The sequence below is a fragment of the Sciurus vulgaris genome, assembly GCF_902686455.1.
Source record: "Sciurus vulgaris genome assembly, chromosome: 2".
Taxonomy (NCBI): Eukaryota; Metazoa; Chordata; class Mammalia; order Rodentia; family Sciuridae; genus Sciurus; species Sciurus vulgaris.
In genome coordinates, this window is record NC_136462.1 from 32,136,827 (window position 1) to 32,164,491 (window position 27,665).

The 27,665-nt window shown below is 49.2% G+C and overlaps 1 protein-coding gene and 1 pseudogene across 15 annotated transcripts in view; one reads left to right on the top strand and one right to left on the bottom strand.

Moving 5' to 3' along the window:
* LOC306653995 (dnaJ homolog subfamily B member 6-like) overlaps positions 1–27,665 on the top strand; it is a 420,043-nt pseudogene that overhangs the window by 72,111 nt on the left and 320,267 nt on the right. The gene's annotated exons all lie outside the window — the stretch shown is intronic.
* The window catches only part of SIPA1L1 (signal induced proliferation associated 1 like 1), a 362,908-nt gene continuing 346,622 nt past the window's right edge, over positions 11,380–27,665 (bottom strand). For 12 of the 14 annotated variants that reach the window (XM_079127085.1, XM_079127079.1, XM_079127078.1 and 9 more), the window contains 7 exons: positions 26,762–27,007; positions 25,743–25,908; positions 20,647–20,893; positions 17,958–18,104; positions 16,466–16,580; positions 13,953–14,037; positions 11,380–13,306 (listed from right to left, as the gene is read on the bottom strand). In XM_079127085.1, the coding sequence (XP_078983211.1) occupies positions 13,163–13,306; positions 13,953–14,037; positions 16,466–16,580; positions 17,958–18,104; positions 20,647–20,893; positions 25,743–25,908; positions 26,762–27,007 (1,150 nt within the window). In that variant the 3' untranslated portion in view covers positions 11,380–13,162. The remainder of the gene's footprint in view (positions 13,307–13,952; positions 14,038–16,465; positions 16,581–17,957; positions 18,105–20,646; positions 20,894–25,742; positions 25,909–26,761; positions 27,008–27,665) is intronic. The other 2 variants (XM_079127077.1, XM_079127075.1) reach the window with 1 other exon arrangement.

The window sequence follows — 27,665 nt, forward strand, 5'->3', positions numbered from 1 at the left end:
GGCAAGAGCTTTACCACTGAGCCACATCCCCTTTAAAAGCTGATGTTTTTAAAGTTTCAAAATTTAGATCAAATTTTTAAAAACATTTTTATACATAGTATTAAAATTCTTAGGTCCTTTACTATATAGTTGCCAATGTAATGAAGCAATATCTCATGTTGATACCTGTAGAGCTTTTATCTACACACATTTAATATGAATTGTTTAATGTTGCAAAATGTCCCTGTCTTAGTCAACTTTTTCACTGCTGTGACTGAAAGACCTGACCAGAAAAATTTTAGAGGAGAAAAAGTTTATTTGGGGGCCCACACTTTCAGAGTCTCAGTTCATAGACAGCCGGCTCCATTCCTTGGGGCTCAAGGTGAGGCTGAACATCGTGTGATGGAGGGAAACAGCTCACGTGGTGATCGGGAAGCAGACTCCACTTGCCAGACACAGATGTATACCCCAAAGACACGCCCCAATGACCCGCCTCCTCCAGCCACACCCACTGCTTTCAGTCACCACTTGATTGATCCCATCAGGGATTAATTCACTGATTGGGTCAAGACTCTCACAACCCAGTCATTTCTCCTCTGAACCTTCTTGCATTGTCTCACACATGAGATTTTAGGGGACACCTCACATCCAAACCGTCACAGTCCCTGAGCCTCCACCTTGCACCTGTGTGAATATGGAAGAACTGACACCAGAATTGAAGTCAGAAAGAAGAGAATGTAGTCCTCAGCACTGCTGGGACGCAAGCCTTTGTTATGCACAAAACCCTTGCTCTGAGGTTAAGAGTTAGTATTTAACAACTTGATTTCTTTCTTCCTTTGAACATTCCTAGTGCTCAAATCTTTGTACAGCTCAGAACGCGTCTGTCTCCACCCTAACTGTGGAGCCACTGTCCCTGTTGCCTTGGAGAGGTGAAAGCGCCTGTTACAGGTGACCCTGTGCTGGCACTGGAGGCCGTGGCCTGGTGTCAGAGGACCCGGATCCGACTTTCACATGGCACATGTAGGTGATTTGCAAGCCCTGGAAAGCAGTGCCCCTCCTGCCAGGTTTGGGTGGCTCTCTGAATGAGGTGCCCTTCTTCTTGATAAGCCTGCCTGGGCTGTGCTTGGCTTGGAGAGACAGGGAGACCAGCATGAGATTGGAGACCTTCCCCCAAGCAAAGGGAGGGGACAGGCACTGCCAGGTTCTGCACGGTCTCCCAGGGATGTAGCAGGACCTCATGGGGGAGGCTTGGGTTCAGCCAAGACCTTTTGATTTGCTCCAATCCTCTGAGGCTTTCTTGAAAGTCCCCCTTCATCCCTCACCCCAGGTACCCAGAAAAGCCCTTGAAAGAAATTGTGCTGGGGAGGTGGGGATCACCTATTCAATAAATGGCTACTCCCAGCTCCGCACACTAGTGCAGGGATGCAGGTCCTGCTCAAATCAAAGTAGAGGCTGTTACAACCTCAGGAGAGCCCACAGCTTACCTTCAGAACCGGTCCGAATCTGTGGCAATCCGCTCTCCTCACTTGGGAGCAAGTCAAGAAGCAGACAGCAGAGGGCGCCAGAAGCCTGCAGTTGGAGCTCAGGTTGGGCGTTGGGCTGTAACTGTTCCAGGGGCTCCTTGGCTCCTCTGGGTGGAAATCAGGCTCACAAAAAACAGATTTATTTATGTGAACACCTCCCAAGGGGTTCTGTCTCTTTGGATCCCACTGTGATTTTCTTCCAAATTCGTGACCTCCGTGGCTTTCAGATATCAGTTGTGTTCCCAATAAGCAGGCGGAAATCCAGTTTTTATCCATCAAAGCCCACTTTTTCTTTTCAGAGACTTAAAGCATAATATCAGAAGGACTTTCACCTCCTTCCTTTACTCTTTTGCTGTGCACCATCTCCTCTCTGCAAACATTTACCTGCATGTCGCTTCCCTCATTCCTCTTAATGGTTAATTTGTGGTCATGCAGGAAAGAGAGGGTCTCTTTCTGGAGAGTTCTGAGTGAATTATTTCTAAGAAGCACCTTTTGATCATTAAGCTGATTAACTCCTTTATCCAATTATCTGATAGTATCTGATTTTTTAAAAAAGATTGTGTGGCTGGGCTCCTGTAATCCCAGCAGCTCAGGAGGCTGAGGTAGGAGGATTGGAAGAAAGTTCAAAGCCAGCCTCAGCAACTTAGTGAGGTCCTAAGCAACTCAGCAAGACCTTGTCTCTAAATACAATATAAAAAAGGGCTGGGGATGTGACTCAGGAGTTAAGCACCCCTGGGTTCAATACTGGCACACACACCAAGAAAGATTTTGTGGAGGCCTTGGGTTTGATCTTCAGCACTACAAAATAATAACAACAACAAATTAATAAATTGAAAATAGATTCTACCGTGAGGCTCCCCTGTACTTTATGCTGTGGTGACATTTCCAAAGAGGTGCTGAACCCAGTTAGAACAACAAACAGAAACCTGGGGTGAAATGACTCGAGCAAAATGTGAGGCGAAGAAGCAGGTGAGAGGCAGCCGCCCTCCATGCCCACGCTCCCGCGAGGCCTGTGGGGACCCCAGCCGGCTTGCTTGCTGGTCTCCAGGGATGGAACTCCGTGCACCTCTGACTTGCCTCTCCATGTCCGTGGATTTCAGGGCAGTGCGGGGAGATTCTTGCCATCAGCATCAACAGTCCCTCCACCTGGGACTTCCAGAGTCACCCCCTCTCCCTCTCACGTCCTTCCCTGGGGCTTCCTGGTAATGTTTCAAGGTCCCTGGGTCCCCTGCACCCTCAACCTCTCCACAGCACCTCCAGGTTGCAGCCCCACAACCCTCAGTGGATGCCGGGAAACTCCACAGGAAGCCCTGGGCGGCTTCATGAGTCCCACCCGGATGGTCATCTCTGCCTCGCCCCCCACAGCAGAAGCCTGGGGCCGGAGGAGCAGGGAAGGCTGTGGGGACCAGGAGCGAAGCTGGGAGGAGAGGGGCAAGCAGGGGGCCCTGGTTTGAGTGTGCAGCAGACTGAGTTGAGATGGGGTTCAGTGCTGGGTTCCGAAGCCTGGCTGATGGGACGTGCTTCCCCAGGAGCCCTGTGTGAAAACGGGGATCACACCTGGATGACCAGGTTTGGAGGCCACAAGGTCCTGCAGCTCAGTGCCAGCCAGGCAGCATGGGGAGCAGCCTCCTCCCTGAGGCATGTGAATCCCATTTAGCATCACCCACAGAGCTATTGTGCTAAATGACCGATCAGCATTGTTAAAACTATTCAAAGGATGGAAACCATCAGTCAGATGGAAAAAGATGAGATTTACTTGAGGCAAATGTCAGGTCTTCTTCTAATTCCCATTTTGAACAGAAAGGAAAGCACTAGAACACCACGCGGGGAATGTCCAGGAAGTTGAGTACCTCTGAGCACAGGCCAGAACAATACAGCAACCTGGGCAGCCTGGTCAGGAGTCCTGGATCCAGAAGAACAACGATCTTCAGGCCGAGAACACTGTTCATGGCTGCCTAGCACCCTTCCTAAGGAAGCCAGAATGCTTGGGAGACGGAGGCCAGGAAGGTTAGCAGCAGCAAGAAGCAGGGGATGCTTAGTTGGGGAGAAAAGATTGGAATATGGAGAGGATAAATCAGCTACCTCCAAGGAGTTGAGGGGCTGCCTTGGGAAAGAGGGGTGAGACTTTTCTTTGGGGTTTCTGAGGATAGGATCAGGTCCAGCCGAGTGGGAGCCACGTGCGTGCAGGGTGTTGGAACCCAACAGACCTGGCTGCAAACCCAGCTGGTGAGCCAGCACTCCCCTAACCCTCTGAGCTGCCCCAAGGTGCGGGGACAACTAAGCTCCCAGAGTCACCCTAGGGCAGGGTAACATATTCTTAGCACAATGCCAGGACATTGTGCTTGCAGGTCCCAAGAGGGTATGATGCTGTGTGAGCTCCAGGCCCTGCAGCCCAGCCAAGGCAAGGGCCTGAGAAAGAGCTGGCTCCACACCCCTCTGTTACATATCATCTTAACAGAGTGCACCTTTTTGCTAGGCAGAAGTTCCTGGGGGCAGATCTCAGAGTGGTCTAGGACTCACTAACACCGGGCCGCCCTGCAGCCGAGCACAGTTCTGACAGATTGCGAGTATTTGGGTGCCTTCATACCGAAAACAATGCTTCTGTGTGCTTTGCTGTCCAGCTAGACTGATTACCAGGGTTCCTCTCTGCCTCCAGGGGAGGGTTGAAGTCCTGCTCTCTCGCCTTGGCCAGCCCCGTGGCTGCAGACCTCTTCCCACCAGCACAGCACCACAGCCAGGCAGAGGGGAGGGGCGAGTGCTCCAGCTGTCCCTAACCCCAGACAGTGGCTAATGTCGCCACATTAATTGAGACTCAGCTCCAGGCAGCATGGCAGAAGCTGCGGGAGCAGAGGTTGGCAGGATGTGGCTGGGAGCTGACAGGCCCTTGAGTAAGAGGCGTGTGGGGGTGTCCTTCTGCCGCTGAACCGCATCTTTCTTAGGGGGCCATGGTGACGTAGAGGTGCTCACTGTAGTCTGGGAATCGCTGTGGTGATTCTGCCTCCAGCTGAGGGCCCTTCCAGTTCCCACTTCCTGCCGGCCCTGGCGGCCAGTTCCCTGGCAAGCTGAGGCTGGCCCCAGCTGGCAGGCGTGCAGGGAGAGCCAGGCTCCCCGGGAGATGAGAGGTGACACCAGGCGCAGAAGGCAGGCTGCCTCCAGTACTGCCAGGCGACAGGCAGAGGGTGTCGTGGCCCTGCAAACTTGAATTCTGGCGCATCGCTTCCCTGGCAACAGAGCACGGCTGTCATGGGTGCTGCAGAGGAGGCAGCTCTGGAACATTCCTTTGCTGCTCTGGGGGCTGACTCTCAACTTCCCCACGCTTTGCTGGCTGAGACTGCCCCGTACCACCTGCCCTGAGCTACTTCCTTACCCCGTCCCTACAGCTGGCCCTGAGATGGTCTTCTGGAGGCCGTGAGAGCTTCCCAAAATTCACAGCAAACCTTGCATCCTGGGAGTGCCGGGCGAGGGGTGTGGAGCCAGCCCTTTCTCAGGCCCTTGCCTTGGCTGGGCTGCAGGGCCTGGAGCTCACACAGCATCATACCCTCTTGGGACCTGCAAATGCTCTTCTGCCTTTGCCACTGGGCTTCCGGGTTGAGATCTGAGTTTTAGTGGGAAGGGGGCTGATGTCCTTGCACTCTGCTGATCTCTTCGGCTGGCAAACCATGGTGGAGAGAAAATCAGGGCAGCCTACGCCACGCGATGAGCTACAGACACCTGGTCCTCAGGTGGGGAAGGGGAGGGAGGAGCGAGCCTCCCTGCCCAGCACTGACATTCAAAAGGGACTCCCTTTGGCCCTGTGACCACGTGAGGAGTGGGTGACTGCCTTTTTTTTTTTTTTTTTTTGAATGGCTCAGGCCGAAACTTCGGGCATTTCTCAGCCTGATTAGCAGTGCGTGAGTGGGGCGCAGGCTGACCCCAGGGAGGGCCTGGCTGACCGTGGCGGAGTAAACAAGGTGTAGGTTCCAGGACAGGCCTCATTCTGGGGTAGGGGGTCCACTCCTGGCACTGGGCTTGACATCTCGGGATCCAGCTCTCAAGAAGACTGGTACCCTCCCACTGCGGCGCATGGGAGCCCTGAGCATCGTGATTAAAGACCAATGACCCTGCTAGAAAGAGCACGTGGAGAGGTCCAGATGCTGCACTGAGGCAGAGAGGAACCCAGGAGGGCCCAGGCTTCCACTGTCCCCACCAAGGTGCCAGGGACGAGAGTGAAGCCATCTTGTCCAGCTGCACACCTCCAAGTGACCCAGGTAAGGCCGAAGAGTCACCAGCAGAGCCCCGCCTAAGTTCTTGACCAGCAAGATGATATGTAACAAGATGGTTGTTGTTTTAAGCAACTATGAAGTCATTTAAGTGACCCTAGATACGGAGACCCCTGGCCGAGGACGGAGTCCTGCCGGAAGCTCTGTGCCCAGGTGCCCTTCTGTGGAGCCTCGGCTGGCAGGTGGGAGCATTTGCGGTGTACACCTGGGGCTGGGTTGTTGTGTTTGCAAGCAGACGGGGACCTTGGACACGGCTTTCCAACAGATGGGCTCAGAAGCAGACTCGAAATCTCGGCTCTGTCTTTAACTTGCTGGAAACAGGGACCAGCTCTGAAGTCCATGGCTCCAACCTGCCCAGGGAGAGTGAGTGGCACTGGGCGCAGGGTGTCACAGCGGCATGGAACCGGAACCTCCAGGGATAGCCTCTGAGACGTGACGGTGTTGAAGGCCTCGAGCCCCTCTCCTCCGTGGGGCCCCCAGAAGAGGAGAGTCCTCCTGGCACTTCACCACCTACTGCCGATGAGCCTCACTGTCTGGGTCCTTGGTCAGGTCCCACGCAGCCCAGCCTCGTGGGGGACCAATGAGACAGACTGTGATAACATGTTGGCCCTGGAACCCAGCTTTACAATTTGGGATTCGACCCCCAGTTCCACCATTCACCAGCCATCTTGCTGCAAACAAACTGCTTGACCTCTGGAGGCTTCAGCTTCTGCAAAACGGAGACCTCTCTGGAGCCCACCTCAAATGGCTCTGTGGGGACTCGATAGGCATCGCACATAAAGCAATAGAGCCCTTAATACATGCTCGGACAGGGGAGGGTCTGGAAACCATAACGCATGGAAGAAGTTGGGAGAACAGAAAATGTTGTCCTGGGGAAGAAATAACTTCAGGAAGGTCTGACATTTTCCAATATACTAATGGTTTTTACCTGGAAAGGCAAATTTAGTTCTTTTAAATTTTTTTTTATAATTTGAGGTGATAGGACTGGAAGTGATACAAAAGTGAAAGGGAAGATTTTCTCTGAATAAAAGGAGGGATGTGAAGGAGAAGCTGAAAGGCAAAGTGCACAGCCCCAGGAACAGGCCAGTGGACACACTCAAGCCCAGGCAGCTGGACAAGACAGGGAAGAGGAGAGAGTCGTGGGCTGGGGGCAGAACTGTGTGACTGCTGATCCCTGTTGACCCTCATTCTGTGATTCACGACTCCTGGTTTATCTAAAGAGAGCACCGGTCACTCAAGAAAGGGGAGAAGGGATGTCATGGCCAAGGGGCTCCTGGCTGGTGCCTGACTTCAAGCTTGGGTGACGACCCCATCACCATCAACGTGGAAACAAAAGCTGTTCCTATATCTTGCATCCACCCCTCCCAGTTTTGCTGGTTGGGCCACAAAAATGAACGCTGGCTCTCTCACAGCATGGCTGTCAGATACTTCCAGACAACAGGAACTCCACCCCCCACCCCCACGCCGAGCTCCCCGTGAGGCGGGTGGGTGTGTCATGTCAGGCTGGATGGCATTTCTGGTGCGGGCTTTACTGGCAGAGCCTCCTTAATTTGAACTGCACCTTCACTGGGCGGTTTGTCTCTGTTCCAACCAAAGGAAGAATGTGCTAAGCACAGTTCGTTGTCTAAGAGTGCGGAGCCGTGTTTCAGCCTCTTTGGAGAAGTAAGTTTTCAAATACCCTAAAGTCCTTCCCAAAAATGACCAGATCAGTTACAAATCCATCCTTCCTCTTCGCTAAGAGACCAAAAGGCCACCTCCAGGCAACGGTTATGACTTCTAGTTTGCAATTTGAATAACCGCTCTTAGACATATTTCCCGGGAGTTTTTCCTCCCGGGAGCAGGACTGGAGAGTGAGTGTGTGCCCACGTTGGACGTGGGAGTGGTTGGGAGAAGGAAGTGGCTTCCTTGAGCTTGGCGAGGGGAGCTGCAGGACACCTCTTCAACTGTCTGCTTGCAGGCAGGTCACCTGAGTGTGCCCAGGGAGCTGGGAATGCTTAGGGCAGGGGGTGTGGGTAATGAGCTAGGGAACCCATACCCTCCCCAGCCACCTACTTTGTTTTCATTTTTTGGTGTATTCTGTACATAATGGTGGGATTTGTTACATATTTGCACATGCACAAAATAAAACAAAATATCTTGACCAATATCACTCCCCAGAATGTCCCCTTTCCCTCCCTCCTCCTGGTCCCTTCCATTCTACTAATTTTATATTTTCAGGAGATCCACCCTCGCCACCTCTCTTTTCCTTCTTCCTTTTTAGCTTCCACATCTGAGAGAAAACACACCACCCTTGACCTGTGTCTGCCAGCCACCTATTTTGCAAAAGGAGCTGAATTTTATCGGCGGATGGCGATTTTCTGCTGCTTAATGAAATGCCTAGGAGAGGTGTGACGGGGTGAGCTCACTGGAGACTCTGGGAGATGCTAACAAGAGCCGAAAGGTGAATGGGGAGATCGGCCCATTTAAAAGAACACAGCAAGCAGGTGTGGTGGCGCACACCTGTAATACAGCAGCTTGGGAGGCTGAGGCAGGAGGATCTCAAGTTCAAAGCCAGTCTCAGCAAAAGCAAGCAACTCGCTGAGACCCTGTCTCTAAAATATGAAATAGGGCTGGAAACACGGCTTAAGTGTCCCTGAGTTCAATCCCTAGTACCCACCCCACAAAAAAAAAAAAAAAAAAAAAAAAAAAAATAGGACTGCAGGGGACATAGTTCAGTGGTGCGTGAGAGAGCCTGAATTCAATCCCCTGCAAAAACCCAAACAAAAATCAAACATAAACAACCCCCCACCACCACATTTTGGTTCAGGAAGAGGAATTTTAGATGCATCAACAGAATACGTCAGGAGATCCCTGAAGGATCATGTTTATCTAAAGAGTAAGGCACCGAGAAAGGTTAGGGAGAGCATTCAGGTTGAAAATGGGTCACAAATGGTACAAACTGAAGGATAAAATGAGTGGCATGTGCTGAAAGGTGGGTCCGTGCCTGGCAGAGGCGCTGGCTGGGGCAGAATAGAATGTGCTCATTCAGAGTGAGTCACGGGAGGGAATTCGAGAGATGCGTGTTCTGGGGACCGAGAGGGTATTATGAGAGGTATGATCAGAAACGGGGAAGGTGAAAAGGCTCCTGGGGCTCAGGTGAGACCGTTCAGAGGCACGGTGGAAGGCGCTTGATTTGAGGATGAAGGCCCAGAAGGAAGGACATAATCTGACGATCAAGGGAGCCCAACGCAGAGAGGAGTGAGGTCCAGAGGGCCACAGGCACGAGGAGAAAAATAAGTGCCAGGCTATCACTGTCATCTTAGAAAAGACAGCCGGTGTCGAGTCTTGAGCGCCAGCTTCTATAAAGGATATGAATGACACACATCCAGTTCTTCCTCTTCCCTCTGGTCAGTGGCAGAGAAAATGGGCTTATAGTGCAGTGTGGGCATTTAGGTGACAATTTCTTAACCTTGTGGACCACATAGGAGGGCCGTTGTGAAATTTGAGATTTCATAGGTTCTTGGAGATTCTGGCAAGGAGGTTGGGCTGAATCTGGAAATCAGTGACTTGAACTCAACACCCCCAGCCTGGAACCACAATCTCTGTATCCACCGCCCCTCCATTGTGGCCACCTGCTGAAGGCCTGGCTCTGGGATCTTCAACTGCCACCTTGGGCCCTGCTTTCTTTAGTGGCTCTGTCATCCAAATTGCCAGCCCCCAGTCACTAGGGTCACCCCTTGCTGACCTAGTAATTGGTCTCCTATTATTAATGCTGGTGAAGCAATTGCAACTTCATCTAGGTAACACAGGGCTTTCAAGTCACGTTAGAAAATTCCAGGCAAAGAGAGCTCTAAATCACCATTTTAGTAAAAAGGGGAAAAAAGTTGACACAACTGTAGTTTAGTTTAAGCCTGCTTCCCCCTGCCAGAAGGCTCTGTGGTCAGTGAACGAACGCGTCAATAACGCTCAGGTATCTAGACATAGGTAAGTGCCCTTGTACCTTGGGTTTTATTGAATGCAAATGCTGTGATTATCCTGTTAACCTATTCTCTAAACTCTGCCTCTAATGTGATCCCAAGATCACCTGGGAACTTGGAGACTATTTAAATATGAGGTGTCTACTGCAGACCTGTTAAATCACAGCTCCTGGGATGCAGCCAAGTGGCTTGTGTTTAAGGAACTTCCCAGGTGATCCTGATGCAAGCTGGAGTTCGGGAGTCTCTGGTCTAAATTACACAGCAAAGGGTGAAAAGCACCTGGCTGATACTAAGCAGAGTGGACCAGCCCGTTCTGGTTCTACTATCCCACTTGGCTGGACACTATCGAGATGGAGGACAAAGGGAGATGTGTCTGAGCAGCTGTGGTTTGGCAGTCACTGGTGCGCCACGCACCATTCGAACTCTGCAAGAACGAGGCTGTCATTCTTTTACTAGATGAGGTAATTCACCTAAGGTCACTGATGTGACATTAATGGACAGGGCTTGAGCCCCAGTCTCAGTCAAATGTCTTTTTTATCCAAGTATCATCATTCCCATGGACAGGTAGTGGCAAATTTTTTTATGGGCGAGCTCTCAACATGACTGCAGCATCCTTTTCTCATTGCAGTTTAACGGTGGCCAAGTTTTCGCTGGTTGGTCCTGGCCATTCTAAACTCAAAATCCTCCACTTCTTTCATTCTGGGGAAGCAGCACCTGAGAGCTGCCAGAACCCAGCACTGAGACTGGAATCTGGGTTCAGGTCATCATGCTGCATTTAGTCAGAGGCAAACTGCTGAAGTTGGCTGGGCCTGCTTCCTTTCACTGTGAGCCCCATTTAGGAGTGAGGAACCCACCCGGCTTTCACCTGCAGTGGACATGGAGCACAGCCAATTGGCCTTTCGGGTCTGCTGGAGGATGAACATCCTCCGTCAAGGCAGATGCACCCCCAAGCTCCCAACCCATGTGCCCAGTCCTTCAGAAACAACCTAGAAAACCTCCAAACCGAGTTAAGAATCATGGTCTACACAGACCTTTTTACCTTGTCAATCAGAATATTTTGGCATCTACTCTCGTCCTCATCTTCTATTTCTAGAATTTGTAGAATTGTTGAACCAAATAAATGAAATAAGTGGAAGAAACTAGTGTCAGCTCTCGATTAGCTGCACCACTGGAGAGGAACAGTGACGTGATGAGTAAACAAACAAACAAACAAAAATGGCTGTTCGACTTTAGAATGCATTGATTTCTTTTTTAATAGATTAACTTTTCTAATTATATTTTGCACAGTCTAATATTAACAGGCATTTGTATTCCCTGAGCACACAACATCTGACACGGAGTTGGGAGACGTGGTAAGCAGTTCAAAAATGTGCTGGTCTCAGGGAATGACAATATTGTTATGGAAAATCCACATGTGGATAATGAAGAGGTGACTAATTATAAAGTGCTCTGCAAATACTAAATCATAAACAGAAAAGGCAAAATGGAAACTCTCTATGGACTTGTGAACAGGGTAAAAAAGCTTATTAAAATTCTAAAAAGGACAAACTTTCAAGAATCAGCGTTAATCAAACTTGATAAAAAACTCAGGATGCAAAGAGTCAGTAAATTTTTCTTTCAGGGAAGAAAACCTCAAGCAATAACATCAAGCATTTTAAAAGTGTTTAAAATGAATTTTATTGTTTGAATTTTACAAGTAGTCTTTAGAGGCTTTAAACAAGAACTCTTGCAAAACTCTAATAAATAGCTTGCCCCAAGTCCCCAAAGAAAATGGAAAACAGAAGGAAAATGAAACTCAGGATAAGCAAGACTTCAGAATGCTTGGATGGTGGCAATATTTCTCATTTACAAAGAGACATCAGGCAATGTACAATCTCCTTTATACAAGGGAAAGAGAGAAAGAGGCAATGGAAATCTTTACAAAGCACTCCGAAATCTTCCTATTTCCATAACAGAAATGTTACCGGGGGGGAAAAAAGTCCCATGGAGAAACCACAATCATGAATGAAACTATAGCATAAAAGTCTGGTAGTGAGTGTGGTGGGGAGAGGGGGATCCATCCTGTTTCTTTCGGGGAGGGGACAAGGAATGAGTTCTTATCACTCAGGCAAGGAACTTCCAAGCACATGCCACTAGATTGCTGAATGTCCCCTTAGACCAGAGTCATCCCTGGAGGGGCAGAGGGGTCAGTTTAGTGGCAATTATGAGGGCAAGAAACAAGGGGGTGTCCTGGGGTCAGTCAACACTGGTTGGCCTGTCTGTGTTCTGCAGCAGCGACTGCCCAGGGGCTCACAGCAGCCTGCACCACTAGACAGGAGAAAAAGCACATCAGTAATTTCTGCAGCAGAATCCTTTGGATGGGCACAAAAGGATGCAGAAAAGGCCGTGCTTAGATTTCACACTGGGACATGCAGATTTCAAAAGCCCATTCTATTACAGTCAGTGCTCCTAACAAGCAAGGATTAAAATTCATGATTTAACATTCACTGTTAGCTTTTCCTAATTACAAACACTGGTGAAGTCTTGCTTTGGAGAGGAAGATTTATTAATATAGTCATTTTGAGCAAGCTTAATTAAATTTTTTTTGCTACATCTTTAGCTTTAAAAATCTCCAACAAGTATATATACTTTTGACCAAAAGGCATACAAGTAAGGTTTTGGTTGGCAGAATTAGGAAACCAATCAATGTTTGGAGCCAGGGAGCTATAGAGAGGTCGATTCCAATTTAGTGGGACTTCCTTAAGCCAAACAAAAAAAAAGCCATAGCAGAAGGGCACACCTAGGATCATCTCCCTGGGAAAGGAAGGGCAGGAAGTGACATCACAATGCAGGATCAGCAGGGGCACGACCTGCAGGCTTGCTCATGTCTCTCTCTGGTTTACTGACTTGCTGTATAAAATGACCCCTGTCCGGCTGGTCTCTGAAAGGGACGAGCAACACCAGCTCGCACACAAGTCCTTCAAGGGAGGTGGGCCCTTTTTCAAAGCTCCTCCCTCTCCAGGCATTTTAGGAAGAAGGAAATACCCTTCCCCCACTCCCAAATAAACAAGTTAAAAAAACTTTATTTTCGTAGGAACAATGACACTTGTTAGATAACAGGGAAAGCTTGGGTTACCTGAAATAGATAAGAAAGCTGATGGGAATAGAGGCAGACGGCCAGGAGGCACCCTGGTCCTAGGCCCAGTTTCTGTTTAAATACATAACAGATAAAGATATTGTGCAAAAAAATAAAGACATTCACATTTTAGCAGTTAAACTTTTATTTTACTTTTTAAAATTTTTATTTACTTGTTTTTTTTCTTTTCTACAAAAGGCAGATAATGATTGTTGATCTGCAAATGTCGTGTTGTGCACTCCCGAGGGGGCGGGAGGCTGGGGAAGGTGCTGAGGAGGCTCCTGAAGGCGGGAGGAGGGGCTTCCCGCGCCCTCCTCCTCTCCCTCGTCCCTAGCTCATGTCTATGGTGTTGAAGACCCACTCGGTGAACTTCTTCAGCTTGTCCGAGGCGTTCTGGGACTCCTCCTGCAGCCTCAGGTTGTCTTCCCGCAAGTGCTGCACTTCCGCCTGCAGGTGGGCTTTGTCCTCCTTTTCCTGGAGGTGGAGCAAGGAGAGGAGAACTAGCAAGGGGCCCTGCCTGGTGTGGGCTGGGAAGGAGGAGCCAGGGGTCCCTTCATCAGTCATTTCCATTTTTTCATCCCACTAAACACCAAGGTCTTGTCCTGGGGTGAAGCCACTCTAAGTTCAGGGAGAAGGGTTTCCAGGGAGCTTCTAATCTATAGGACTAGCTTGGAATAGAAATACCTTGGTGTGTACTTAAGACTATTAACAAGGCCCAACCTGAATTTTGCGCCACTGTTTTCATGGCTACATCTTGATCAAGTTTAAAAGACACCCAAGAAACAAAAGGACATTCAGTTCTCCTCGTGTGAAAGTCCTAGTAACAAGGACCACATGGGGGTCTGGGCTACTGACAAAACACACAAGGGTGGGGGGTCCGTGAGAGGGCTGGGGGTGCAAAGGCCTTCCCACAACAGGAGCCACTTTCTGCACATGTGATAGCGGAGACCTTGCAGAACTGTCTGCAGGACCTGAGCTCCACACTGCCCTGAGCGTGTGCATAGAAAGCTGCAGGGGAGACGCCCACACCATGTTCCAGCAAAACTGTTAAAGGAGCGCTCACAGTTCTGGGGCGGGTTGCTCCCACGGGCAGGGCAATTTGCTCTGAAAGTATGTTTACCTTCTTCAAATCTTCGCGAAGCATCTTCAGCATACCTTCCAACTGGTCCACTTTAGAAGCCAGAGTGGGAGAGGAATCTTTACTGCTGGGAACGAGAAACAAAAGGCTGGGCTCGCAGGCACCTCCAAGGCTGGGTTCCCCAGCCCAAGTCTGAGCAGGCTGTACTCATGTAGAAGAAATGGTGTGCAAGTGCAATTACCCAACATGATAACCCAATGTGCATTTTTCACTTTAAAGAAGAAAATGGTGATCTTAATAAAAGGTGTCACAGGCGTGAAACACAGTTAACCAATAGCTTGCTTTGTTAAAGATGCTGCATCCACTGACAGAAGAATAAGTGACAATAAGCAAAAAAGGTCTCTCTGGCAGTGTAGGAGGTACATTCGGGCAGATCCACAGTCACAAACAGTGACTCCTGAGGGACCTCTCCTGGAAGCTGTCAGGAAGAGCTACTCCTGCAGGGTGGGTGGGATTGGTGCAGGATCTGTTTGGGGATGGGACAGGTCGCGGGTTCCCGAGAAAACGACTGCAGGTGCAGCTAAGTCATGCCCTTGTCTTAAACACTAAGCATCTTAAAATGTTTTAAAAATGAGATGACATGTTTCAGAGGCTTGTCAAAGCTTAATGTCTTACATCCTGGGCCACTATGCTCAGCAGTTTGCTTCATGCTTTCTCACTTTCTATCTGAAGTGCTAGTTACATTGTGTGAGGCAGGTACCAACAGGTGCTGAAGGACAGAGGCCACCAGCCTGCCTGTGGGACCCCACAGCATGTATGCTCCCACCCAGAGCCAGGACCTCTGTCAGCTTCCTGCCTCACCTCCTCTACCTGAATCCAAGCTGCTGACAGCTTCCTGGGTGAGTTCTAGCTAAGTCACATGACCTCAGTCACACAGGAGACTTGAAGTCTTCTGCTGGGAAGTCACAGATGGAGTTATAGATGTTTTAAGATACTATCTTAAAATTATCCTTTTTCCAGAGGCCAAGGGGGAAGAGGCAGTGACTCTGGATTTTCTCAGTTATGGAATAAAAGGCATTCTTTACTTCAAAAATCAAAGTTCGAGCTTGCAATCCTGACCTAAAATGAACTGTGTCGTTCCTTCTTCTCATTCTAAGTCAATAACAGCTCCAAGGAAAATCCAGAGTGGCATGGAGCATGACAAGGCTGCTGGCCAAGGAATGATAATGACCTCTGAACTTCTAAGACAGGACAACCAACTAAGGTTGACAACATATGGCTTTGAAAAGGGAAGCGGTCAGCAGTAATCCACAACCACACAATGTGGTACAGCAGGCAGGCCAAATTTGGGGCAGGTGGAAGGTCAAAGATGCGACAGGATAGGAGGCTGCATATGGGGAGCAGCATGTCTTCACAAAGCCAGTGCAGGCTGTCGGGCTGACAAAACTCTTAGAATCTACCTGGACTTCTACAGAGTCTTCAAAATGAGTTGTGTCTGTGAGTTCACTGATAGTACCTTAAAACATACATAACTCCATTTGCATCTGCTTAGTCCACACTAAACAAAGAGCCAATTCTTACCCTCATCCTGAGATTCCATAACACCCCTCTTCCTCAGGCAAACAGTCTGACTTAGACTTCTCTTTGTTGGAGACTGCATCCTAAAAGGCATGTTTTGGCTTTCCTTTGACTCTATCCTTTATTTTTTTCTTTTAAGTTTTCAGTAGCTAAACTCACTGGCGCTCAGCTCGCCCTGCTGTCCTAATAAGCATGAAAGTGGCATCTATCTTTTACACTCAGAACTAATGATCATTGCTCTTACTACACTTTCCTGGCTAAGAGCCTGTCCTTGTAGCCTGTTCAGAGAAGAAGTCCTCAAGCTGCATCCCACAGGCCATGAGCAGGACCCATGTTGACCTGCTTTTCCTGCTTCCACCCACTTCTGACCTAGATTCTTACTCATCCTCTATGCAACCACCTTGCCATTTGAAAGTAAGAGGAGAACAGGACACTCAGTCTTCACACAGTTAAACAGAAGTTAATGTCCATGCTCTTAACTCAGAGGAAACCGCTGGACCTCCATTGTTGCTTATTTGCTCCTTATTTTACACATATCCTTAACTATCCTGGTGATCCTGCTTCCTAGCACAGGAGACCTGAGGCACCCGGCAGAAGTCGCTGAGATGGGGCACACGGGCAATGGCAGTGATGGCAGCTGGGGAAGACTAAAGACCCAGATCCAGGACTCACAGCACTGGGCCCAGGACATGCAGCGCAGACGAGTTCTCTCACTTAGCCTAAAAAGTGCTGAGGGTGTGAATGAGTGATGGCATCATGTACTACTCATGACCATGACCTCAAGTCTATCGACAACAGTTAAATCGTTTGCAGTGCTCAGTTACCAGCATTCTAACTAAAAAATAAAGTGCCTGGCAATGCAGTGGTGCGCTTTATTCGGCTAATCCAGGTGGCTTACGTCCCTCCTTTGCCATATTGGTCACTATCACGGGGTGACACATGGTGCACAGTGGTGCCCTCGCCACCGGGCCACCAACCTGCTGTATGACTTCATCTGGGCCAGAGCCTGGTCGTCAAGCTGGTCACTGTTGGACGCCGCACTCAAAGGCCGATGGTTTTCATCACTAGCAGCAAAAAACGAGGCTCTCTGGACTGAAAGGAGATAAGAAACCACAGAACGTTTTGGAACCGCATGCCTGGGTCCTAGCTGTAGAAATTCACCAACTGGTCTACATGGACAGTCAAGACCAATCAGTGCATAGAAATGTGTTTGAAATCTTATTTCTCGACCATTACAATGAAAAATATCACTGTTTTAGCTGTAAGAGGATAGTAACGTTGTAACCTCCCTTTAAAATGTCACCACCCTGAGTCAGTTTCTAGTGCCCTCTTTCCCGACTGATCCAAGTGGCGTTCTAGTAAGTGTTCCCCTGGAAAGAGGTCTTGTGCCAAATTTCCAGACCAAGGCTTTTTGTACCATTCGTATGATATAAATGCATTAAAGAACTGGACTTAAGCTTCTTGAAACTTCTTGGGGTGTGTTCCACAAGATGCCCGGTCACTCTGGTGGGCTTCAGCCTTAGTCCACACCACCTGCGTTTCAAAATATCCCAGCTTAAAATTTATATGGCGATTAACCAATGAGTGAAAAATCAGGTTAGTACTGGTGAACTTCCAGCCACTAACGAATATGAAGGAGGTGATGAGAGTAGCTGTGGACTACTCCAGTTACTTGGCCTCTGAATTCTGAACCTGGTAAATTTTGTCCCCAAATTAAAACCTGATGGAATACAACTTTTAACTCTCCCAAATAAGATCAATACAAAAATCATTTGATATCATAATTTTATAAAGAATATCTTAGCATCCCAAATTGTGGAATGATATTCTTAGAATAAAATCAGTCTTCACTCAAGAACAGTAGGCAGCCTTCTGTCGACACTCACACTGCACTGCTTTCAGGGTTTTTCATTTCGGTAGACCAGTCCCAGCGTGAGGACCTGCATTTAAGAACCACCACCCTAGAGCCAGCACAGAGCCAGCAGGCTGGCAAAGGAACACTGCAGACAGCAAACAAGCACTGGACTTGGCCAGGTGAGCGCGAGGCACCAGCACTGGCTGGGGCTGGGCACAGCCAAGCAGGACGCTCATCCCCACACAGCCGACTGTGCAGTTTGCAGCGACGTCTTTCCAACGTGATCAGAGACCCTCTGAAAAAATATTCTTTCCCGTCAAGGGACAGCTGGAATTCCTCTACCCTCTGCCCTCCCCATGTGTGGGGGAGGTGAGGCATCCATGTTATGAATTCCTCATAGAGGAAACAGCAGGTTCCATCTGATTAATAAAGCAGGCGCCCAGCTCAGGGTCTGGCCCTACTGGGTGCTCCATAGCTAGTAGCTCCCTGGGCCGTGCACATGCCGTCAGTGTATCTGGGGCAGCAGGACAGACAGAGACTCGATCACAACTCTGCACACGGCAGCGTGGCCCTGAGGATCCCAGGCTGTCCTGCGTGGATCACGGTGGACTCACCCTCGTAGGCTTTGGCAGCATCGACCAAGTTGGACCAGTCCAAATCTGCAGCAGCATCAGGCAGGGGCATCAGGCCGGGGTCTGGCATTGGCTGCCTTCGGGTCTCCTGGATGTCAGTGAGGGAGCTGTCCGAGGCCGAGAACTCTCCTGCAGAAGGGGACAAGGGTCAGCATAGGGCCTGTGCCCACAGGAGAACCTCTAGTGAATATACCCATTTTCCATTACCCAAATAATTTGTAAGCCATTCGTTACCAGAACCAGCGTCTAGTCTAGCAGGTCACTAGTGGCCATCCTAAAGCTGGCCTAAAACAGGAACTGGCTTCCTCCAGTCTCCTACCTTCTTTCTCTTTTGTGGTGGTACTGGGGATGGAACCCAGGGCCTCTTGCATGCTAGGCCAGTGTTCTACCACTGAGCGACACCCCCAGCCCGTTTTATTTTATTTTTGGGACAGGGTCTTGATAAATTGCCCAGGCTGGTCCAAAACTTTCAGTCCTCTTTCTTCAGCCTCCCAAGTCACTGGGATTATAGGGCATGCGCCACTGTGCCTGGCTCATTTATAAAATAACCTCCTGCCATCCCTCTCCCGGGAGTGAGTCATGGGGGCACTAGTTCTGCAATGTGGCAACAGGTCTGCTCTGGGAGCAGCTGTCTATCCACAGTGGGGCTCAGGTGGCTTTGGCATTCAGCTTTCCTTAATGGAGGCCAGGATTCAAGCTGGGAAGAAGAGCCTACTCCGAAGGAGAGCTGAATTTGGAAACCAGTCCAGGATGCTTCTTCCTGGCATGGGAGACAACAGGGCTTAGTTTTATCTGGACTAGAGCTGGGATCTGACCCCAGTCTCTGCACCCTAGCCCTGGGACTGGTGAGAGGCATATGCCTGGCCCATGTTTGCCCTGTGTCCCAGGCATGGCCCACTGGCTTCCACAGGTGGGCGTGCAGGTGGTGTGGGAAGCAAATCAGACAGTGTGAGTGTGTGAGGCACTTGTAGGGAACCAAGCCAGGAAGGGACTCTGGGGTAGGTGCTGGAATTGCTCTCCTTCCCAGGACGCAGGTCATTCCCTCCCACGAGCAGTTTTGGTCACAGAAGTCTAACATCCAGTTCTTCCTAAGGTGACAACTGGTTGAATACAAATATTAGACCACTGTCAACAACTGACATCTTAAATAACCTTCCTTAGTCCAGGGTCGGGGGGAAAGAGCGCCAGAAGCCACTCTGTGCCGTTTGAGAGCACACTGCTACTGCTTACATTCACAGAGGTGGACTGCAGACAGGGAGGGCAACTGAGGGGCAGAAAAGCATAGCTCGTGAAATCTAAAGACCCTCAAGGGGCAGACGCTGGGAACATGGCAGAGCGTGCCCCTCAGAATGTGAGCTAACACAGGTCCAGGCAGATTCAGAATAAAAGTAAAACTCTCCCTTAAAATTGACGTAACTCTAGAAATACCTGTTCACAAGGGGTTAAAAAGCCCCACCTACTGTGCTGGCCTGGTAAGCCAGGGTATATTTAGTGCTTGTTTTCCCTTTCAAATTACATGAAGAACGGCTCTGAACTGCAGCTGCTAGTTATTAATGTGCTTAAAATTAGCAAAATTATGAGTAAATGGAAGTCAACAAATACTGCAAGATATTAAATGCTCAGTTCTATTTAAACTTGCTTCCAACAAAAAGTAGGTGGAACAGATGATTTTGTGTGCCACTCACAACCCTTCTGCCCTTTTATCTCTGGGGCTCAAATTTCCATATAGGGGGATAAACCACCCCAAGAGAAAAACCCCTTCCCCACCTCCCAACACCTTCAGTGGTAGTCACCAAACAAGGCAAGGGTGCAGGGATCAGTCCAACAAGGACTGCTCGGTTTAGGACAGGAAATCACCAAGCCGCTACTGACGTTCAGAGAAGCAAGAGGTAAGGAGAAGGTGCTGCAGAGGGCAGCCCATTCCCTCTCTTCCCCTTCCATGAGGCCCACGGGCTCCTGTGGGCCTTCACCAGCAGGCTGCCTCACTGGGCCATGCCCACGCTGGGAGCCAGACCTCTAGAAGGCAGGGCTCGCTCTGACACGCTCATGCAGGCAGGACGCAAGGAAGGGCTCTTTTTACTGCTGCAAGGTAAGAAAGGAAGTGCAAAAAAGCAAGAGAACAATTCCAGGTAGGCAGCACATTACAAGAATGATTGAATTCAGGGAGAGTAATGGAACTCAGAGAAGGAACTCTCTCTTTCTGGCCCTAACATGAGGAGAAAAGAGGAGAAAAAGGTGAGGGCCATGCTATGTTACTTCAAGAGCCTCTGATGGTAGGAAAGTGATCGTTTCATGTTTGAATCTGACTCACTGGGGGTGACTTCCTGGAGCAAAGAAGAACTAGAGAACTTGTAGGGGATGAGGGAGCCGGGGGAAGGATGGCACGATCCACAAGTAGCTCCCACTAGGGCTGAGGGGAGAGTGGAATGGGCCACTGAGCAGGACAGAGGCGGGGAGGATGCAGGGCTGCGGGGAAGGCTCAGTGGTACAGCGCTTGCCTGGCACGTGTGAGGCCCTGGGTTCCATCCCAGCACCACAAACAAGAAAAGACAAACTGACACAGCAGGGCCTCTCTGATAATCACCCCCCACCTCAAGCAAAACAAGTGGAGGCTGTGTCTGGGACCCGGCCTTCTCCACAGGGCGGTCTGGCTGCGGCGGGGAGCACTTACCATGCAGCGACTTCATTCCTAGGGTGTAGGAAGGCCTCCGCAGCGGGAGAGACTTGGGGAGAGAAGGGTACGTGCTGCTGAAGAGGACGTCGTTGGGCAGGGCCTGGTCCAGAAGTGAAGCCCTCGAGGTGAAAAAATGCTCCCTCTGGCCACTGTAAATGCTCTCGTCAGACAGCGTTCTGTGCAAGGCCCGCCTGGAGGTGGGAGTGGCGGGGAAAGGAGACTGCGGGGAGGACAGCGCGTGGAACTGGAAAACAGTCAGCACAGGGCAATCAGCGTTGGGCTCGGGCTGCGGGACGCCTTGCTTATTCCTCAGGAGTCCCCAGTCTTGACTTCCCATAGTCCAGAAGGCTGCGGCACCATCTCAGTGCTCCACGTGTGACTCGGACCTGTGACTAACTGGAGCAGTCAACCTCATGTGGTGGTCAAGAGGACGTTAAGAGCAGACCAACATGAGACTTATTTCATCCTGATTCTTAGACCAAATCGTGGAATTTCCCCAAGCCCGATTCCTTGCCTGTGAAATGGGCGCACAACACCTGTCAGGACTGTCATGCGCACTAGGTGATGCACTGAACTCATCACAACGGCCCCTATCAGTTCTGTGATGGTCTCCTGGGTACAGAGCCACCATGCCAGGAAGAACAGCCTCAGAAGCTTGTCAAGTGATAACATTCTGCTGAACAAGAGTGTGTGAGCATCCAAATGCATCAAAGCACATCACAGGTGGGTCCTGACAAACAGCCACTACTACCAAGCTGTATCAGTTCAACCTCTCCAGGTAGATGGACTTCATACGAATTTGGAAATTTCATAACTAATTTGGAAATTACTTTTTGAAGATGTATTTCTATTCATAAAATAACAGGAGTTGGCCTTATAAATAACAAATATTTTTACATAAATGACACATAGTTCCAGGTGTGTCTTATGGATGCTTTTTGCCTTCCTGGACTTGATTTTACCTGAGTTCTTTCTACAAATAGCAAAACTTCTGAGAATCCCTTTCACTGAGAAGCAACAGACACATTAAGAATAGTTAAATACTTAGTAACCTGCCAGCGAATGGAGAATCTGGCCTACCATTAACAAGTTATCCTCAACAGTTCCCCTTAGGACACTGTTCACCTTGACAGGGGAACAAGGAGAGTGAAGATGTGAGGAGGAGGGCTGAGTCACTGCTGGCAGAAAGCCACTGTGGGACTTTCCATGACACTTTGAGAGGCAGAGAGAGGATGATTTAGTGACAGCACCATTTGGGTGGCTGATATTACAGACCCAGAAATACAGAGGTGACACTCAGGTTCATGGAGTTCTGGGGCCTGGCACACTTCCAGTCTACAAGCCAAGGGTTAATCCAGTCGGAGCCACCCCAGGGTGCCATGCACAGCTGCTGCACAAATTATTAATCAAACACTCTGTAAATAAGCTCAAGGTGTAACCAATTGGGTAAAAATGGTGTTCATTTTTAAAAATCTGTGATCAGTTAGATCTAAGGTGTGCATAAGCGTGCCTAGGAAACCAAGCTGCCATGATGGATGCTTAGTGGGAGGAACTTGGCAGGAGGCAACAGTTTCCTTCTTCACATATGGGGAAGAGCAGGCATTAGAGGGGTGAATGCTTGGCTGCTTGTAGTTTTTGTTGCACTTTTAAAAATCGGATCGATTTCTCTGCTGTCTTTGAGGTTCTAGGACAGTCACATAAGATCCCTACCTATCCAGCTGGTTCTCAGATTTCTGGATTCAAAAGTTGCTGCTAAATCTTTTGTAGCACTTCTGGTTTTAGCAAAGGGATTTCCTTTTCCAAGGATTGTTTCCACCTCAATTTTCAGGAGAAAATTTCTCCACCAATTCTAGTTTCAGTCTCTTTGGGAAATATCAACATACTTCAAGATCCTTCAGGCTGTGTGTTTTATTACAAGCTACAGTTAAAGGAGCAAGGGCAGAAGGAAGCACCTGCCCAGATGCTCTGTGCCCATTAAAAGGTAGTAGACCTACTGTTGTCCAAAGGCTCTGGGATGGCCTTTCACCTCATCCCTCTTCAATTCTAGTCTGACTGTGTTCAAACCTGTCCATTCCCAAGAATGCACCTGCCTGCTTTGCCCAGCACTGCCAGATGTTGGCAAACCATCACCATGATTTCAGAGAGCATCTAGGTGGGAGAAAGGGGTTCCCAAACTGTGTTCCAAGGAGCCATAAGGGTTCCTTACAGCATCACTGCAAGAGAATCACTGTCATCACTGTCTGGGTGGGATGGGAACCTAGGCCAGCCCACCTCTCCTGTCAGAGCCTAGTTCTACATATTGACTTTCTCTGTGTGATTTTACTTTTAAAAAAGGACTGAGCTGGGTACAGTGGCATATTCCTGTAATCCCAGTGGCTCAGGAGGCTGAGGCAGGAGGATTGCAAGTTCAAAGTCAGCCTCAGCAACTTAAGTGAGGTCCTAAGCAATTTAACAAGACCCTGTCTCTAACTAGAAAAGAGCTGGGGATGTGGTTTAGGGGTTGAGTGCCCTTGGGTTCAATCCCTGGAACAAAAAAAAAAAAAAAGAAAAAGAAAAGACTCCTAAACTTTAAACCACTGATCTCCAAATCTGGTCCTCTATAGAGTGTAGAGAGGTGATACCTTGCTTCTGGTCAGTCTCCTGTTTCAGTTTCTCACTCTTTGTAGTCCCCCTGGTTGTCAGTGATGCGTTATGTGTCACCTGTACTCACAATAAGCTGGTAACGGCTTTTCCTACACAGGCTCCAAGCACAGCCCTTCTCTGCTTTGTATCTGAGAGCACTGGCTGCAAGGCAGAACGACAGTTTGTACGAGGACTGCACATCTGCCAGACTGTAGGCACTCTCAGGAAAGCAAGTTGTCCCCTCCTGGCTTGCGAGCGAGGTTTCTTACAAGGCTGCAGCTCAACCCCTGATCTGAGGCAGGAGCCTGAAGGCACTCAGCTGGGACCTGCCTGGCACAGGGCGGCCACAGTCTGCAGCCAGCATCCCACTCTCCGGGCAGGCAAGCCTGGGAGTGAGGGCTCCTAGGTAGCTGGACCTCCAAGAAAAACACTATGGGGTACTGAGCGGGTTCCAAGTCTCACAGCCCAAAGCTGGCCTCCCAGAACCCTGAAGCCCATTTCAGTGGCTGGCAGCCTGGGGCCAGGGTTGGCCTGGAAGACCAGTCATTCAGACAATGACTCTCAGAAGACACATGGAGCAACTCAGCTGAACTCATCCGAAACATAACCAGCTCAGAAAGGATGAAACCAGAGAGAGAAGAGAGAAGAGTGAGTCTGTCCCCAGCCTGATGCCAGCCCCTCGCTGCAGTGGGCTAGGGACAGCAGCAGCATTTTCTTTGTAGCAGGTCTTACATGAACACAGTCACAATAGAAAGACAGGATACCCTGTTTCAAATAGGAATGTTAAAGTAATTTATTTTGGAAATAAAAGTCAAGAACTGGAATAAGGGCAAAACAGACATTTGCCTTAAATTATTTCCACTGCAAGAATAAATCAAAAGAATGAGAGCTCCAAGCTTGCTCCTTGCCAAAAATGTTGAACTAGGAATTAGAGGAAAGATTCCTTTCAGGGCAGGTTTTACTATCCTCTGACCTCAAATATAAATAAATAAATAAATAGATAAATAGATAAATAAAATAAAAACAGAATAAATCAAAATAAAAGAAGAAATTAAATACTTTTAATTTTGAAACTGGTATTTAAAATTTTTAACATACTTCCTTGGATTTTGATGGATAAAGACAGACGTTTCAAGCACTATCTTTTGCATGGTTTCTAAGGAAACCATTTGTACCCTGGATGATGAGTCAGAACTGCTAAGTGCTGACTTCTGAAACAAATGACAGAAGTCAAAATGGTTACATCTGTGACACAAGTTAGTAACATAACAAATCATGTTAACAATTCATTAGTTTCTCAGCAAAACTACAGAATGGTCCTTGGGGTACATTTTATTCCTGTGAGGGTTGAGTTTTAGTTTGGGAGGTTTACCTGACCATTCTGGGGAGGTGTTTGTGCATGTGCACACACAGGTATGGGAGAGCCAGGAGGTGGTGAGCGCTCAGGGGTCCTCCCACCTGGGCACCCCTGCACTCAGATCATAGTGTGAAGCTGTTGAGTGGGTAAGGAAATAGTCTAGCCTCCATTTTCCATTCAATCTCCAAGTTCTTCTGAAATTAAAGCTTCCTAGTCCCTTCAAACAGAATACAGATCAATGAACTAAGAACCTCAAAAACAAACCTTCAAAGTTTATTGCCATGACTTTCTGGGGGCAACCCAGTCCACCTCACAATAGACCTCAGACAGAAACACCTGACAGAGAAATTCCTCAGGTCCAGTTCAATAAACACCAGCTCCAAACCCTACAGCATGAGATGGCAAGCTTCAGAGGACAGAGCAGCAGGGTGCCTGCAGGAAGCTGTGCCACAGGCCCTGTGAGCTGAGGCAGGCCTGGCTACTGACAAACACAAATGCTGAACAAGTACTTGGCATTGGTGGAGAGTGAGACCGGCCTTTAGCTTCCCTAAAGCACTGATGGTCTGGAATCCTGAGAAGAAAACAAGGCTTTACAAAGTACAGAGATTTGGAAAGTTCTGGAAGCATGTGTGTACACTTAGTTGGCTGGATTGGAGAGGCAGCTGTTTTCCTTTTGGTGGCCACCAGGCAGTTCCTCTGGTACTGTGTGTGCCCAGAAGGTTAACTGGCCCATCTGTGAGGGAAGAACCCCACAGGCAAAAGGCAGTGAAGCCCTGTGGAGGGAATTTTCCAGCTGACAGGGGACCTACAGGTTTCTCTGAAAAGTGCTGTGAAGCAGCATCACGTAGGTGAGGACCAAGGGATCTGCCCTTCAAGCAGGGCATACTAGAAGAAGAAAAAGTTGAGGCAGGTAGAGGCAGGTACACAGGAACCAAGACTATAGAGATGTGGTTGTGGGACCATAACACTGGGAAAATAACTTGGAAAACTGACGAGTGGGATCCAGGCAAGAGGAGCCAGCAGTCAGCACTCTGTGGGAGCTGTAACTAAGGCCACAGCCCCCTCAAATCTGGCTTTTCTCTAATTTCCATTCACCCCGCGCTCTGTCTTGTACCTTGAAATTCTTCTGGGATTCAGGAGTTGGGCTTTCAAGGTCGATGAGCTTCTTTAGATCCTCCTCAATGGTGGACTTGGAGGTTGGCTTGGGGGATGCCCGGAGGTCCCTGGTTGAGGCCCGCAGCCTGGTGTGAGCTATTTCACTGCCGTCACTCTGATGGCGCCTGGGAGGAAGGGAAGAGATGGTGCAAACCAAGTCAATACGCCAACCCAGGCATGGTTGGCTTTAGAGGCTGAGAGAAATACTAAATGTGGAGAAGAGAATCACTTTTGTTTACACCAGAATCTACTCATGTGAACGAAAAACCAACTTGAAACAAAGTCTGATGAAAAAACCACACTTCTACAGGAAACTATTGGTTCTACTGTGTCAAAATGAGCAACAGATTCACTAAGACCACAGGGCATGAAGCACAGATGCAATGAACAGGAACAAAAACGAAACTGAATGCACTATTTAATTTTTTGCTGTACCACTGTGTCAAAAAGCCTAATATTTCTGGGCACAGTGGCACACAGCTGTAATCTCAGAGACTTGGGAGGCTGAAGCAGGAGGATCACAAGTTCCAGGTCAGTCTCAGCAACTTAACCTATTGAGGTTAAGTTGAGACTGTCTCAGAATAAAACATAAAAAGGGCTGGGGATGTAGCTCAGTGGGCAAGTGCCACAGGATTTAGTCCCTGGTACCAAAAAAAAAAAACCGAATTTCATGGGAAGGCAGTAGTTCATGGAATCGAAGGCATGAGTGTAGACTGAGCACCAGACGGTCAGTTATTCTGAAGTACACCCTTCGGATACACTTTCCTAGGACGGCTAAGACTCCCAAATTCAAATGTTCTGTAGTACACCTTATTCAAGGAATGAGGCAGAAAATAATCGAAGGAAAAAAAATCCACTCATCAAACACGCCCTCTGCACCCCTAGTCTGGTCTCTTCTATAAGAAATACCGCCCGCCACTCCCGTTCTCAGCCAGGGAGAAAGCAAACCTCTGGCAAGCGAAGCAGAAGGACTCTTACTTTCTTGTGTCCATGAATCCCACAGAGTTAATGGTTCCTTCGGGCTTTTTCCATCCAATCAAGTACTTGCTGGTAGCGCCCTGGCGCGGGTAGAACGTCCTAGGGCCGGAGGAGGAGGAGGAGGAGGAGGAGCACGGGAAGGATGGCGCGAGCTGCGAGGCGCTGGTGGGGTGAAGCTCCTCCTTGGGTGAACTTCTGGCGCTGGAGAACACAACCGGGCTGGCAGAGTGTCGGGAGCTCATGGTGCTGAGGACAGGACAAAGACAATACTCAAGAGTGCATCCCAGGGTCACTACGTCAACCACAGAAGGGCGTCAGCGTCGGTGGGGCAGGGTGAAAGCACCATGACGCTTCCATGAGACAGTCATGGGCTGGCTGGCTGGCCTTCCTTGCCTTCTCACCAGAATTTAAACGTCTGCGCTCAGAGTGACAGATGGTTACTGAGGCTTGGTGTGTACTTAAGCTAAAAAACAAAAACAGTTAAGACCACTGAGTCCAGAAGAGGCAGGAGACAGGAGGAAGGGCAGGGCAGGTCTGGTGCTGTCAGGGCTGGCATCGTGCCTTCCTCAGAACCGGGGCTGCGGCTGAGGCTGCCCGGGCACTGAGCTCTCCTGCTCCGTGGCGCCTGGCCTCGATGTCGACTCCAACCCGCTCTTCATCACCAGTGTACTTCAGACTGGTTAAATACCCCAAAAGTAAAATTCACAGAAATAAAGGGGTCCCAAATCAGAAGTTTCAAAGGAGCTTCACAACTGAAAGAAGCAGAGTTTTCAAAACCAGGGATGAGAATGTAAGATTACGGGAGGGCCTTCAACTGTGGGATTCCACACTTCCTTCCCAGTGATCTCACAGGACCCAGATTTATATGGTTTGAGTCCTGCTAAGTTCTCCAGCCTAGGAGGAA